At 36.0% G+C, this 14,243-nt stretch overlaps 2 protein-coding genes across 6 annotated transcripts in view; one reads left to right on the top strand and one right to left on the bottom strand.

The window, feature by feature from the left end:
• ALG6 (ALG6 alpha-1,3-glucosyltransferase) overlaps nucleotides 1-6,317 on the top strand; it is a 50,134-nt gene extending 43,817 nt beyond the window's left edge. Inside the window, exon 16 of the mRNA XM_072974307.1 lies at nucleotides 5,148-6,317. Coding sequence (XP_072830408.1) covers nucleotides 5,148-5,345 — 198 coding nt within the window. The 3' untranslated portion in view covers nucleotides 5,346-6,317. The remainder of the gene's footprint in view (nucleotides 1-5,147) is intronic.
• ITGB3BP (integrin subunit beta 3 binding protein) overlaps nucleotides 6,092-14,243 on the bottom strand; it is a 67,934-nt gene continuing 59,782 nt past the window's right edge. For 3 of the 5 annotated variants that reach the window (XM_072974304.1, XM_072974303.1, XM_072974306.1), the window contains one exon: nucleotides 8,874-9,206. Coding sequence is in view for 1 of the 5 variants with exons in the window: in XM_072974306.1 (XP_072830407.1) it covers nucleotides 9,199-9,206 (8 nt within the window). In the remaining 4 variants the exon portion in view is untranslated. Of the gene's footprint in view, nucleotides 6,279-8,873; nucleotides 9,207-10,509; nucleotides 10,704-14,243 lie in introns of those variants that run through there. The other 2 variants (XR_012079041.1, XM_072974305.1) reach the window with 2 other exon arrangements.

Here is a 14,243-nt window from a genome sequence, read left to right as displayed (position 1 = left end):
CAAAATACAGTCACATCGTATGAATTTTGCAGGGACACAATTTGGTCCATGACATGGAATCATACGAAATGTGGTCTTTGGTCACTGTCTTCTTTCTCTTAGCATGTTTTTGAGTTTCATCTGTGTTGTGGCATGTATCAATACTTCATCCCTTTTCTATTTCCAGTTCCATTATGTGGATATACCACATTTTGTTTATCTATTCAGTAGATGGACTTTAGATTTCTTCCACTTTCTGGACATTATGAATAATGCATATACCTAGGCATCGTAATTCTGTGTTTAACATTTTGAGAAACTGCCATGCTGTTTTCCAAAGTGCTGCAAGATTCTACATTCTCACCAACAATATGAGAGCTCCAATTTCTCCACATCCTTGACTGCACTTGTAATTGTCTTTTTTATTACAGCCACACATAGTGGGTGGTACTTGTGGTTTTGATTTGTATCTCCCTAGTGACTAATGATGTTGAGCATCTTACTATAATTTTTTTGGAGAAATGCTTATTCAAATCTTTTGCCCAGTTTTTGGGAGGGGAGGTGGGTGGGGATGTAATTAGGTTTATTTATTCATTTCTTTATTTCAGTGGAGGTACTGGGAATTGCACCCAGGGCCTCCTGCATGCTAAGCATGCATTCTGCCACTGAGCTGTACCCTCCTTTTGCCCATTTTTAATTGAGTTGTCCTTTTATTTTTGAGTTTTAAGAGTTCTCTATACATTCTTGATACAGGTCTCTTACTAGATTGCAAATATTTCCTCCAATTCTGTGAGCTGCTCTTTGATTTTCTTTATGGTGTCATTTACAGCACAAAAGTTTTCATTTTTAGGAAGTCTATTATATCTATTTTTCTTTTGTTGTTTGTGCTTTTGTGTCATATCTCAGAAACTATGTATAACCAAAGGTCATGAAGATTTACTCTTATGTTTTCTTTAAGAGTTTTATAACCGTAGTTATCTTTAGGTTATTGATTCATTTTGAATTAAGTTTTGTGTATGGTGTAAGGTAGGAGTCCAGCTTTATTCATTTGGTCCAGCACCAATGAATTGTGTTGGCACCCTTGTTGAAAATCAACAGATCTTAAATGTAAGGGTTTATTTCTGGACTCTGTTATATTCCACTGATCTGTATTATCCTTATCCTGTTACCACACTGTCTTGATTACTGACTTAATAATTAGTTTTAAAATGGAAAATGTGAACCCCTGTACTTTGTTCTTCAAGATTGTTTTGGCTATTCTGTGTGCCTTATATTTCCATATTAACTTTAGGATCAGCTCAACAGTTTCTCCAAAAACCCAGCTGAGATTTTGATAGGGATTTGCTTTGAATATGTATTTCAATTTGTGAAATATTGCCATCTTAACAAGATTTAGTCTTCAAACCTGTGAACATAATAGGATATATTTCCATTTATTTAGATATTCTTTACTTTCCTTTAAAGGTGTTTGTAATTTTCAGTGTACAAGTCTTGCACTTTTTTTGTTCAGTTCATTTCTAAGTATTTTATTCTTTATGATACTTTTGTAAGTGGAATTGTTTTCTTAATTTTGTTTTTATAATGTTCACTGCTACTGCATAAAAATACAATTTTTTATATTGAATTTGTATTCTATACTACGTTTTTAGTAGATTCCTTATAATTTTCTATATGTAAGATTGTGTCATCTGCAAATCATGATAGTTTTATGCCTTCCCTTCAAACCTGGATGTCTTTTATTTCTTTTCCTTGCCTACTTACTCTGGCTAGAACCTCCACTACAGTGTTGAAAGAGCGAGCGAGAGTGGACATCTTCTCTTCATGATTTTAGGGGGAAATCATCCAGTCTTTCACCATTAACTATGATGTAGTTGTGGGACTTGTACACCCAAATGCCTTTTCTATGTCTGATGATAAGATCATGTGGTTTTTCCCTTTTATTCTATCAATAGGGTATGTTACATTGTTTGATTTTTGTATGTTGAACTAAACCTTGCATTCTTGGGATGCACTTAATCATGATATAAACTCATCTTTTTTTATGCCATTGGTTTGAGTTTGCCAGTATTTTGTAGAAGACTTTTGTATCGTATATTTATGAGGGATGTTAGTCTGTAGTTTTGTGATGTCTTTGATTTTGGAATCAGGTTAACACCTGCCTCATGGAATGAGTTAGGAAGTGTTCTTTTTCCACTTTCTGGGAGAGTTTATGAAGAACTGGTATTAATTCGTTTAGAAATATTTGGTATAATTCACCAGTGAAGTCATCTGTTCTTGGACCTTTCTTTGTGGGACCTTAAAGATGATTAATTCTTGGGGGAGGGATAAATTAGGAGTATGGGATTAACAGATACAAACTAATATAAATAAAATAGATAAGCAACAAGGATTACAGTAGTATAGCACAGGGAACTATATTCAATATCTTGTAATAGTGTATACTGGAAAATAAACTGAAAAAATATATATCTGAACCACTTTGCTATATACCTGAGACAACACAATATTGTAAATCAACTATACTTAAGTTTAAAAAAAGATGAATAATTCAATCTCTTGCTTTAGGTTTATTCAGACTTTCTCTATTTCTTTATACAATTTCAGTGGTGTCTCTGAGAATTTGTCCATTTCATCTGTTATCCAATTTGTTGGATTACAGCCGTTCATAAATTTCCCTTATCTTTTATTTTTATGTATGATAAGGAGTGATGTCCCTTTTCATTCCTGACTTGGGGAATTTGTACCTTCCCTCTTTTTCCCTTGGTCAGTCTAGCTAAAGTTTGTTGGTTTCACTGTTATTTTTCAGAACCAACTTTTTAGTCATTGATTTTCGCTATTATTTTTCTGTGTTCTGTGTCAGGTGGTTGATTTCTTCTATTTTTATACAGTCATTCAAACCTATATATACCCCTTGTGCCATTTTTAGACAGTATTCCATAAATTTTGATATATATATATTTGTGTGTGCTTAAATACTTGGAGATTTCCTTGACTACTTAATTCTGATGTATTTGGAGAACATCCTTTGTATTATTTCAGTATTTTCAAATGTACTGACTTTTTGTTAATTTCACCTTCATTTTTGAAGAGTATATTTGCTATTTCTTTCAGCAATTTGACTTGCATCCATCCCACTGCCTTATGGCCTCCATATTTTCTGATGAGAAGTCATCATTATTGAAGATAGTTTATATGTATACTTAGTTTTAGATGCTTATTAGCTACCCAAGTGGGGATATTAAGAATTTGGATATGTGAATCTGGAGTTTAGGGGAGAGGTCCAGGCTGGAGATAGCAATGTGAGTCCTCAATGTATAGATAGTTATTGAAGTCACATCCCTGGATGAGCTCACCAAAGGTGTGATTATAAGCTGAGAAGGATTCAGCAAGTCTGAGAAGGATTAACTAGTGAGGTGGGAGGAAACCAGGAGAGTATGGTGCCATGGAAGCCAGGTGAAGGAAGGGTTTCAAGGAGATAGGAGTGATGTCTTATTTAAAATGCTGCTGGGAGATAAATAAGAGAATAAAAATTGACCATCGGATTTAGTGCAGCAGAGGTCATTACGGATCACTTGCCAGGGGAGCTTTACTGGAGTGACTGGGGTGAAAGCCTGCTTGGTGTGGGCTCACCAGTGAACGGGAGAATTGGACAGCACGAGTTACAGGTAATTCTCGTAGGAAACTTCGTTGTAAATAGGAGCAGACAAATGGGGGTAATGGCTCGAGTTTAAAATGAGAGAATTCTAGCATGTCTTTTAACACTGTATTCAGGATCATAGTATCATGACATTTCAATCAGTGCCATATTTAAGCTTGAAACTTTTAATTTGATGATTTCACTTCAGAAATTTGTATCCCCTCTCAAGGTTGACTCAGATTTCCCCTTTGGAGGATACTTGAAACCTGTTTATACCTGTCTATAAGCCTTTTTGACTTCCATCCTTCCCACTCTCTCATCTAGAATGATCACTGTGTTACTCTCTTTCCAGGTCTTACCAGCTGTGTCATAATATAGCCTTTAAAGCATCTTTTAGGGCTCCGTTTATGTCCGACTTCCTCCAGGAAAGTCACCTACTGTTTCTCATTGCTTGCTTTCTACATTTACTTAAGCAGCTTCTGTGTCCTTGTCTGGCTGGTCTTTGTCTCACAGTCTACAGCTGTGTTGTTCAATATGGTAGACATTAGGCATTTGTGGATTTAAGCTTAAAAATTCAACTCCTGAGGGGAGGGTATAGCTCAAGTGGTAGAACAAATGTCTAGCATGTACGAGGTCGTGGGTTCAATCCCCAACACCTCCATTAAAAAAAAAAACCAATAATAAATAAATAGACCTAATGACCTCCCTTGCCCCCGCCCCCAATCAGCTCCTCTGTCACAGCAGGCACATTTCAAGTGCTCAGTAGTCACATGTGGTTAGCAGTTACTCTTTTGTAGTGCACAGATATACAACATTTCCATCACCGCAGAAGGTTCTGTGGTACAGTGTACTTACTGGTCTAGAGAAGAAAACTGCTACACAATTACAATAAATGCAATAATTATTTCTACTACTCATTTTGGCATTTAATGAAATGTGACTTTGTGATTTTATTTAATTATGCATTCCCGTAAATTGGAAGCTCTTTGAGGCCAGAGTACATTTTTTTTTCACATGCCCCACCACGCTTTAATACAGAACTAGCTCACTAAAAGCATTGTGACTATGAAATGTAATTTTGCATTTGCTGTAGAAAACTTTTTCACAGATGAATTCTTAGATTATCTTAGAGTTTTATATCCTATAAGGGTTCAGGGCCTGGAGCATGCTGTGAATTTAACCCCAGCTAGCAAATATTATCTGTTCCAGATGCTTTTCTTACCACCCGGGCACTGAAGAAAAGTAAGAGAGGCTTTGGCTACACTAGGGAATTACTTGGAGGGCTTTAAAAAATGCTAAGGCCTATCATAGAAACTCTGATTTAATTGGTCTGGGGTGTGGTCTGAGAATTGAGGTTTTTAAAAAAACCCAGATAACTCATACAGCCTAGGTTGAGATCCATCAGAAGAGACTGAACCCCCAACTCTCTCCCCTTTAATTCTGCTCACTTACAACTACAAATCAACGTTACCAGTACATTTAAATTTTATCTTTCATACTATGCAGTGACACTTTTTCTCCCTCTTTGTAGTTCCTTTTCTCAGTAATCACCATGGTCCTTCTGACACTGATGACTGTCACACTGGATCCTCCTCAGAGACTACCGGACCTATTTTCTGTATTGGTGTGTTTTGTGTCCTGCTTAAACTTCCTGTTCTTCTGGGTGTACTTTAACATTATCATCATGTGGGATTCCAAAAATGGAAGAAATCCGAAGAAAATCAACTAGCTATATCCCACAATGTGAAATGTTCATAGTGCTGCAAGGTCTTGTGAACTTTTTTGGTTGTGTATAAATGAAATGATCATCTTGAGAATCATGGAATTATAGGAAAGGAAATGGTGAAAAGTCACTGTCGTCTACACAAAATAAATGTATATGGGGACCAAAGCAATGGAGGGTTTTATTTTCTAACTACTGAGTGGCCAAGACATATTGTAGTTTTATTAATATTCACATGGGAAAATAAGAGAAAAATGTCCTTAATACCAGTGTTTACTTAGGAAATATATTCTATAACTTGTTGTCTTGAAAAAAATCTGCAAATACAATGAGCTTAATAGGAGAATTTAGCTCTTCTTTTTGAAGGAAACCACTGTTTTTGGTATTCAGGTTTAGTTTCCCTTACATTTTAGAATGCAAATAATGTATGTTTCATTCTTTATAAATTATATCTCAGGGATTAAACTTGTGATAATCTTTTAACTTACAATGAGAAGGCAATTTAAACAAGCTTAAAGTTTGAACATGCCTTACTACAAGTGCAAATTTGAATTTTTTTTAAGAAGGCAGAGAGATTAAAACTGTGTTCTTATTTATTTCCAAGAACTCTGATTTACTTGAATGCAATTAAATGATGAATTTTCCTGGATTTAAATCTAAGTGGTTTGAGTGAAGTCTTTTTAATTACTCATGATCATTAGTTCTAAACTTTCAGGATCATTCTGTTTAAGTTAAATGGCCTTATACAAGAGTTCATCCTTCTGTTTTTTAATTAGGACACGGTTCAGGGCTGCCATAAGCATTGATCCATATCATCTTCATGTTAACTTAGCCCTGTTAATGCTGTATCACTCTGTGTTGGAAGAAGCCCATCTTTACTGTAGTAAAAATAATTTATTATAGCCATGTTCTCTTGTAAAGATGTGTCTTCTTTAGTCTCTGTAATAAAAATAAAACAGTCATTTTCCCATCAACCTATGTTTTTAATGAATATATTTCTTTAATAAGATAGCCATTAAAGCATAATAACTAAGTGGTGGTTTATTTTAAAATAATGTAAGCCAAACACATATATACGCATAAAGAAAATTTGGTTTTAGACATGGAAAGCCACAGGCTGATGCAACAAGGAATATATTTTTAAGTCTGATAAAGGAAGTCGGTTTAGACAGAGCAAAAAAATCAAGAAGTATTTCTTTCTCAAAGCAAATGTGCATAAAGACTCAAAGGGCAGGTCAGCACAGAAAAGCAGCCTTGAATGGCTGCCGAATCAGCAGGAACATCGCTGTCCATGGTCACCATCTGTAATCACTGTGCCCAGATGTCAGCATCTTGGCTGGCTGGTGTAGTCTTTTTTTTTATTTTTTGTAATCACATACTTGCACTTAATACAAGATGTTGATTTAAATCACTGATGAGGAAGTTCTAACCTTTAAATAGTTGGAATAAAGAAACATTATTTGAAAATGAAAGTATTAAATAAACAGTAAAATAGAATGCACCCATAATCAAGGTATCTTATAGATAAAATTCTAAATAAAAATACATTTCCAGATGATTTAATCTAATCATACTGAGTTACACTGTAGCTTTAACAGAGACTTGTAGCAATTATCTTAAAGTCAAGTATCTCATATATATTGAAAACCAGTTTAAGAAGAGCCCACTGTGAACTTTGAGGGATGAGGTACCAAAATACCAAAAATGTTTAGTGATGAATTAAGATCACAGAAATAGGCAATTCCAAAGCATTTCTCTTAGCTACATTCAGGATTACAGGGATATTTTAATTTAAAGATATTTAGCTTAACACAAAAATATTAAAGAATTCTCACTTTCTTCACTAAAATATACCTGTCAAAAAATGAACTCTTCTAAGTTATTTTCAAGTTCATTTTAGAGGGAAGAGCTGTTTCTGAAAAGTGCAGTTTTCTCTGTTGCCAATCAACTTAGCTTTGCTTCTTAAAATGAAAAGAATAGGGTGTATGTTCATGTATCAAATATGAAGCAACAGAAGTCATTTTCCCTTCAAGCCTTAGGGAGGGGAGAAAAATCCCCGATGTAGCATTCTGTCCAAATGATAAACCACAACTAAGTGACTGAAACATTTACAAAAGTCAGGGCAGCCTCTCTGTTCAATAGAAGGAGAGTAAGAGATGGATAGGATGTAACTAAATAATGGCTGGAGTAACACAATGGTTTTAAGTCTCAATTGGTCTCTCCTCTGTTATGTTCATTGGAAGATCAGGGCCAAGTGTATCCACTGCCTTCTGTTCCCCCCTCCCCCCATATAAACATTAGTTTTGTGTGTGGATCTTTCTGCTTTGTCCTTCATGTGGCCTCCAAGGGTGATAAAGCGAGAGTCATCTGATCTACAATGAAGAGAACTGGGAAATGATTCTTAGCAGACCCAGCTGTTCTGAAAGACAAAAGCTTAGTATACCAAGAGGTCAAATATACAGTAACTGACTTAATAGCATTAAGCACATACCTAAATAACTTGGATTATGTATGAAACCAATCTACTTCTTAACCCTGTGTTTCCTGACTAATGGAAGATTTTTATATGTTTTGCCTTACATTCTAAGGTTAGTTTTCAGTGCTGGAACACAAAGGAATTATCCTTTTTTGGTATATTAGGTAACGTCCTATTATGAGGACTGCATCACAAAGTATTCTTAATATTTAGCAGGTCCTCTTAAAAATCTTATTTAAATAGTACCAATAAAATCATTAGTGAGAGCAATTAGGTTAATTAATTGGGTTACTGTTTAGTATCATTTCAATTAGCTTTTAAAAAATAATTTTCATTTTAAAAGGTGAATCTGAAATTTCCCTAAATGGAAAATTAGTTACTTTCAAACTTAATTTGTTAAATTTTGTTTTCAGATTTTCATATAGTGTTTTTATTTTCATGATACAGTGAATTAAGTGACAGTAATATTCTACACAAATTTTGTCAAGAGTCAGGGCAAGTACCAAAGGAACAGCATTTTTTTCCTTGTGTAAATGGCCAAAGAAAAGTCTAGAAATTTAAAGAAAAGTCTAGAAATTTTAAAAAACACATTAAGTTTTAACACATTCTGTGATTCCCTCTTCACAGATGATGATACATAACAACCTCATAGATAATAAATTTAAAACAGTGCTTCAGCATACTTTGAAGGGGGTCACACACTGCCCCATAAGATAGGTCTTTTCTTTAAATTCAGTAGAGTCTGTGTAGTTCAGTAAAAACAACTTCATATTTAAATGTCTATACTGAAAAGTGTATTCCAATATTTTATAAAATGAGATGTTAAAGTTTTTAAACTTTGAAAATATTTTTCTCTATAAGCATTGGACTAACTAGAATATAATAAAAACTCACCCTTAAGATAATGGCTACACAATAAACTTCTAGATAAATTTTTAAAGTTTTTAAAAGAATCTGACTAATATACATCTGGGGTTTTAAATGGGAAAACTGGTACCCAATTCCACTCACCATTAGATTTAATCTGAGTTTTAAAATATACAGCTCTACCAAAGATGCCATTTTCATAAATGCTTTATTAAATCTATCCACAAATGCTAAAAGTATACAGAAGTACACGTGATACAGTATATAAGTCAAGATCCTCTTCTACATGTTGGCTTACTTGAAAGGGTCAAGAAGAAATGTATTATTTACATTGAGATTATCTACTGGTGTGTGTAGAAAGTTTAAATTAGCTGCAAGAAATTTCATCTAGATACGCACCTGCCTAGTGCTATGATCTGGTATTTACTGGGCAGATTAATTACAAACATTTCTTCTGTTCCTTTAAATACGATCAGGCAGATACAGAAGTTGGCGTTCATAGGGAGTGCACTGCTTCTAAATGCCTGCAGGATATAAAAGATGATTATTAAGTCATCAAGAATTAGTTTCCAAATTAACATGCATCTCATACATGACTTAAGAAATGATTTAAACACCAATTTATTATGTAATTTGGTGCCTAGTTAGGTACTGATAATCTCTCATTTGCTCATTTTTCAGTCTTCAAAGCAAGATTCACCTTCACAAATAATTGTCAGTATGACTACCCTGACATAGCACTCTTCACTTTCTGTGAAGATGGACCTGAGATACTTCTGGGAAAGTTCTAAAACTCCAACATGACCTACTGAAAACACCAAATCTTACATGCCTTTTGTCTATAAGCTTAAGGGCCTTTCAGCAGGTGTTTCCTTCAACAGCTGCCCCCCAAAAAAAGACAGTCTTTACTGACATTCCTATTCAGAGTATGTCCCTCTGGGGACTCCTGGTGGTGGTAGAAGTTCTTGCCCTTAGGACCCTGTGTGAGAGGAAGCCTTTGAAAAAAGCAGCCAATGGCAACTGATGGCATATAGTCCCATAGGGCATGTGGACTCTTCACTTCCTGAAATATCCCTTTTCTTTGCTTATGCTGGCAGCTATGAATAAGCAATACATGGTGCACCCCTATATTTCCCTATTCGTGACAGTCCACGTATATTCTTGTCCTGCAAGAAGATAGGTTGCCAACTTGACAACCAATTTTTGCCAACTCATTTGAGTCTGGTCTGACTACCTATAGATTTTAAGCATTGTTGATACAGTTATCAGAACTAATGATAATACTATGGAGGAAAGGAAGACTTCAACTTATTAAATAGTTACTATGGGGAGGTACTAATTAAGCCAATTATTTTATACAATCCACAAGGTAAATATCATCAAAGTTAAGTATTTTATAGTTAAGGTTCTGGGGAACCGAGTGCTGTGTTTAAGGCCACACAGCCCAAGTGGGCAGCAGAGCCGGTGCTGGACACCTAGTGCACATCTCGTTCTCTGTTACAAGGCCAGGGCCTGCACAGAAGTGTCATCAGTTGGTCATGGCTCCCAGGACCGCTGTGTTGAGAAAGATTCTGAGGCCAAACTCAGGCTCCAGCAAAAATAAATGCTTTGCTCAGTGTGATGTGTATCCCAGCACAAGAGTAGGGGGCAGCAGCATGTCTTGTCTCTACATGGCCATACTGGCTCTGGAAATGAATATCTCAGAACACAAATGAAAAGAAATTTAGATACAGTGATGCAGTTCATGAGTAGTATTTTGACAGGAGTCATTTTTCACATAGCAATTATATTCTTTCTAAAACTTATTTTGGATTGTTACTTCCCTAATAATCTTCCCTGGTCCATTTCTTCCTAATGAGTAAAGTCTGAACTTATTAGCCTGGAGACCGTAACTGTCAATGACATGGCTGGAATCTGCTGTTCAGTCATTGTGCTTCTCTGCCTCCTTTGTTCATGTTGTTCTTTCTGTCTAGTATGTTTACACAGCCATCAAAATTACCCACTTTTCAAGTTCCAGCTTCCTGGTAAAGTACAAAGTTTCCATTACTAGGGTCTGGATGGTGCTCTGTGAGAGATAATATAGAGCGGAATAACTAGAAGTGATTTTAAAATCATGAACCCTTAAATAATCCCCTATCCACGCCATCGTGAGGTGGTCTACGCTGTGTATCCTATACTACTGCTTATTCTTCACTTGTAGTTACAGCAGAATGTTTAGCCCCTCACTCTGAAGAGAAAGAAGCTTCTGTCAACTCTTCTGCTGTCTGTAGCCCATGGAAGACTGACAAATTTGACTGAGGTCCAGAACAGCAGTCCACACTTCACTAGTCATGTTCTGTCACTATTCTTACACAGCACTCTTCCCCACTGTTTAGTTTCCCTTTCACTGTCTACTCTCAAGTCCAGTGGGCCTTTGTGGTTCCTAATTTCATGCTGTAAGGAGACCAGCACGTTCTGTCTGTCTCATCAGCAACCAGACAGGTCTGTGGTCTTTACTGTTACAGAGGCACATGGACGTGGGTCTATTTCAAAGATCCAACTTTCTTCTCAAGTTCAGGAGAGTACACGGGGTTCAGGATTTAGACTCAGCATAGGAGAGAGGGTCTACTTCTGCCTCAGACACAACCCACATTAGTTACCCCATGCTTCTACTAGAGAGCCTGCCATGTTGGAGGTTATTAATTCCTCCACTAATCAAGTTGATACTTTGATCCTTATTAGACTCATAATCTTTTTTTTCTACTTGCTATTGGCCAGACTCCTGGAAAGAAGGGTCTGAACTTGTATCACTTATCACAGCTTACCTTATATTATTGTTTCACGTATATAAATCTTATATCCTTAGCTTGAATACTAGGTGAGCATTATGCAAAGCGTTTTGTTTATACTAAGCCTCACACTTGTTAACCAAGTGATCTGTCCATACTGTTTCTAGATAATGTATCTCAGCATCCTCTACAGTATCGTCTGTTAACATTAGCCCAAATCATGCCTTCTCCACCCCTTTTGCTGGTCTTCATACTGTCTGTGGCCTATCAGTTGCCATATCCCTTATTCACAGTCTCCCTTATTCTAATATTGTTTTTAAAAGCTTCACTTTTTAAAGGCTCTGGGACTGAATTTATATGGGGTGCTTACCCCCACTGAACAATATACGTTGGGAGGAATAATCACTGAAGTGTGAGGGAGGGCAGGAGTTGATGTGCAGACAAAATTTGGCCATGGTGGTATTAGGAGTACTGTGACTGTCAGAGGTTTTTGGGGCACAGGACAAGATTAGGGAGTTTAATATCTTCCCTTAGTCATATCATTGGGCAGCTGTGACAAATGCATAAAAGAACAGCATGCAAGAGAGGGATCTGACGAAACCTAGTGTAAGGTGAGTTACGAGCAGTTTTGAAAGATGGGTAAAATTCTGATGATGGGGAAAAGGTATGCCAAGCAGAGGAGACAAGAGCAAAGGTAAGGAAATGAGAAGGTACTTTCTGAAGAAAGTCTAAGAATGTCTAAGAATGAATGGCAAGTAATCTGGAGTGACTAAGGTACAAGGACAAATTAGAAAGGTGAGCTATGGTCAGACCAAGGAGAGTTCTGAATTTGGTATAAATTTGGATTTTACTATGAATATGGTGGAGTGATACCTTCTAAAGCATAATTTGTCCAGCAGGACAGACTCAAAGGGGAATGAGACCAAAGAGCAGACAGGTTACAATGAGGATGCAGATAATCTGGATGAGAGGTAATGAAGGAATGAACCAGTACAGTGGGCATGGGAAGAAATAAACGTTTTGGGAGGTGATAGGACTTCGTGGCAGTTTGGTTGTAGAGACAAAAAGAGACAGAATTTTAAGGTGCTGAGCCTTATCACTGGATGAATGTAATACCTAGAAAGGTACAAGGAGAAACAACTGGGTGGAGGTGGGGGGAGCGATGTACAGGAGCTGCGAGTATAAGTTTACAGCTCAGAAGGAGAGTCACAAACAGATTTGGAAACCATATACACTAAGGTGAGAACTTAAAAAAAAGTCAAGGCATTGAGGAGCTCACAAAAAAAGCACCCAAAGTGAGAAGAAAATACAATCAAAAGAACCCTGGGAAATGCCTCAAAGGTAAAGTCAAGTTCATTTCACTGTTATTTTTCTCTGTTGCTTCCCACTAAAAGGAAAGTTGGCTGGTAAGTCCACCTTAATTCTTTCAAGTTTTCTGAAAGTACTACTCAAATTAAAGACTCAGAAGAACACCCCTAACGTGTGATGATCTTTACTAGAATCCATGAGCACAAAGCTATTCTCAGTACTCTTAAATCTCCCAAAAGTTCATTAATGAGACTGTCACATACTAAATGTGTTTGTTCATTTGCCAAATGTGAATAACTATGTATTTAGGATCACCATCTAAAAGTTCTCTGTTGGATTTCCATGGGTCAGAAATGCTATAAAACACTTAACCCTATAATGAATGACTATGTGTATTTGTGTATCTATTTTATATGCTTACTACTTCATAGGATCTAAAACTCTTGCTCAGTCATGAGACCTGACATTCATTGATGATTACAGACTACTCAGGTTAGTACCCTGGCTCTGTCTCATAGGTGATTCTGGGACAAGGTACTTAACCTCTTTGTGCCTCAGTTTCCTTATCTATAAAACAAAGATAACGACTGTCTACTTCATATAAATAGTTGTGAAGGTTAAATGGGATATGTATAAAGTGCTTACAACAGTGCCTGGGACATTGAAAGTGCTCGATAAAAGGTAGCTCTTATGATAAGCCATTATTTGTTGTATACTACAGAATGAATGTTTTGAAAGTGACACAATTTTCTGTGGAAGATGGTTTTTAAATATTTTAAAAACAGCTAGTTTGTTCGGAAGATACTAATCCCTTGAGATAACCATTTACAAAGAAAGGTATTTTCATTATAGAATAGAATTCTTTCATTTTGCATTAAATTTTTCAAAGAGATAGCAGGCAACATCTAGTTAGCTTCTAAAAATCTTAATATTGATGCTACCAAGGCTGGGATAATGCTAGTTCTTAATGTGAACCTTCAGTCACAGGTACACTATACACTAATATTACACTATGACTCATAATGCTTCTAGCTAAGATGTTATAGTAAGTAAGCTATTTATCAATGTATCATTTTTATTTTTATTGCTGATTCCACAGGAACTTTTTGAAGGAAAGGTACAACTAATTAATATGTAATTATTTACTTAATCAATTCAGCACATTTCCAAATAGACTTGTATCTTGTTCAGTCAGACATGTTCTACAGAAACTCTAACCCACCTGTCAGTATTTAGTTAGCTGTTTTCACTAAAGGTACACAATAAAGGGCCCTCCTTATACTCTCTAAAAAACATGCCCTCTTAGAAAACTAGCCTGCTAGGTTCAACATTGTTCTTTTTCAATCAGCCTCTAACCACCGATCTTGTCAGATTACCCTCCTATTAATTATAAGGATAGATTAAATATAATTTCAACTAAAGCTCATGTCCCTATTTTCTTTATAGACAGACAACATTACATTTGATAATATAATTAAAATATTT

This window comes from Vicugna pacos, chromosome 13 (genome assembly GCF_048564905.1).
Source record: "Vicugna pacos chromosome 13, VicPac4, whole genome shotgun sequence".
Lineage (NCBI taxonomy): Eukaryota > Metazoa > Chordata > Mammalia > Artiodactyla > Camelidae > Vicugna > Vicugna pacos.
This window is presented reverse-complemented; position numbering and strand designations above follow the sequence as displayed.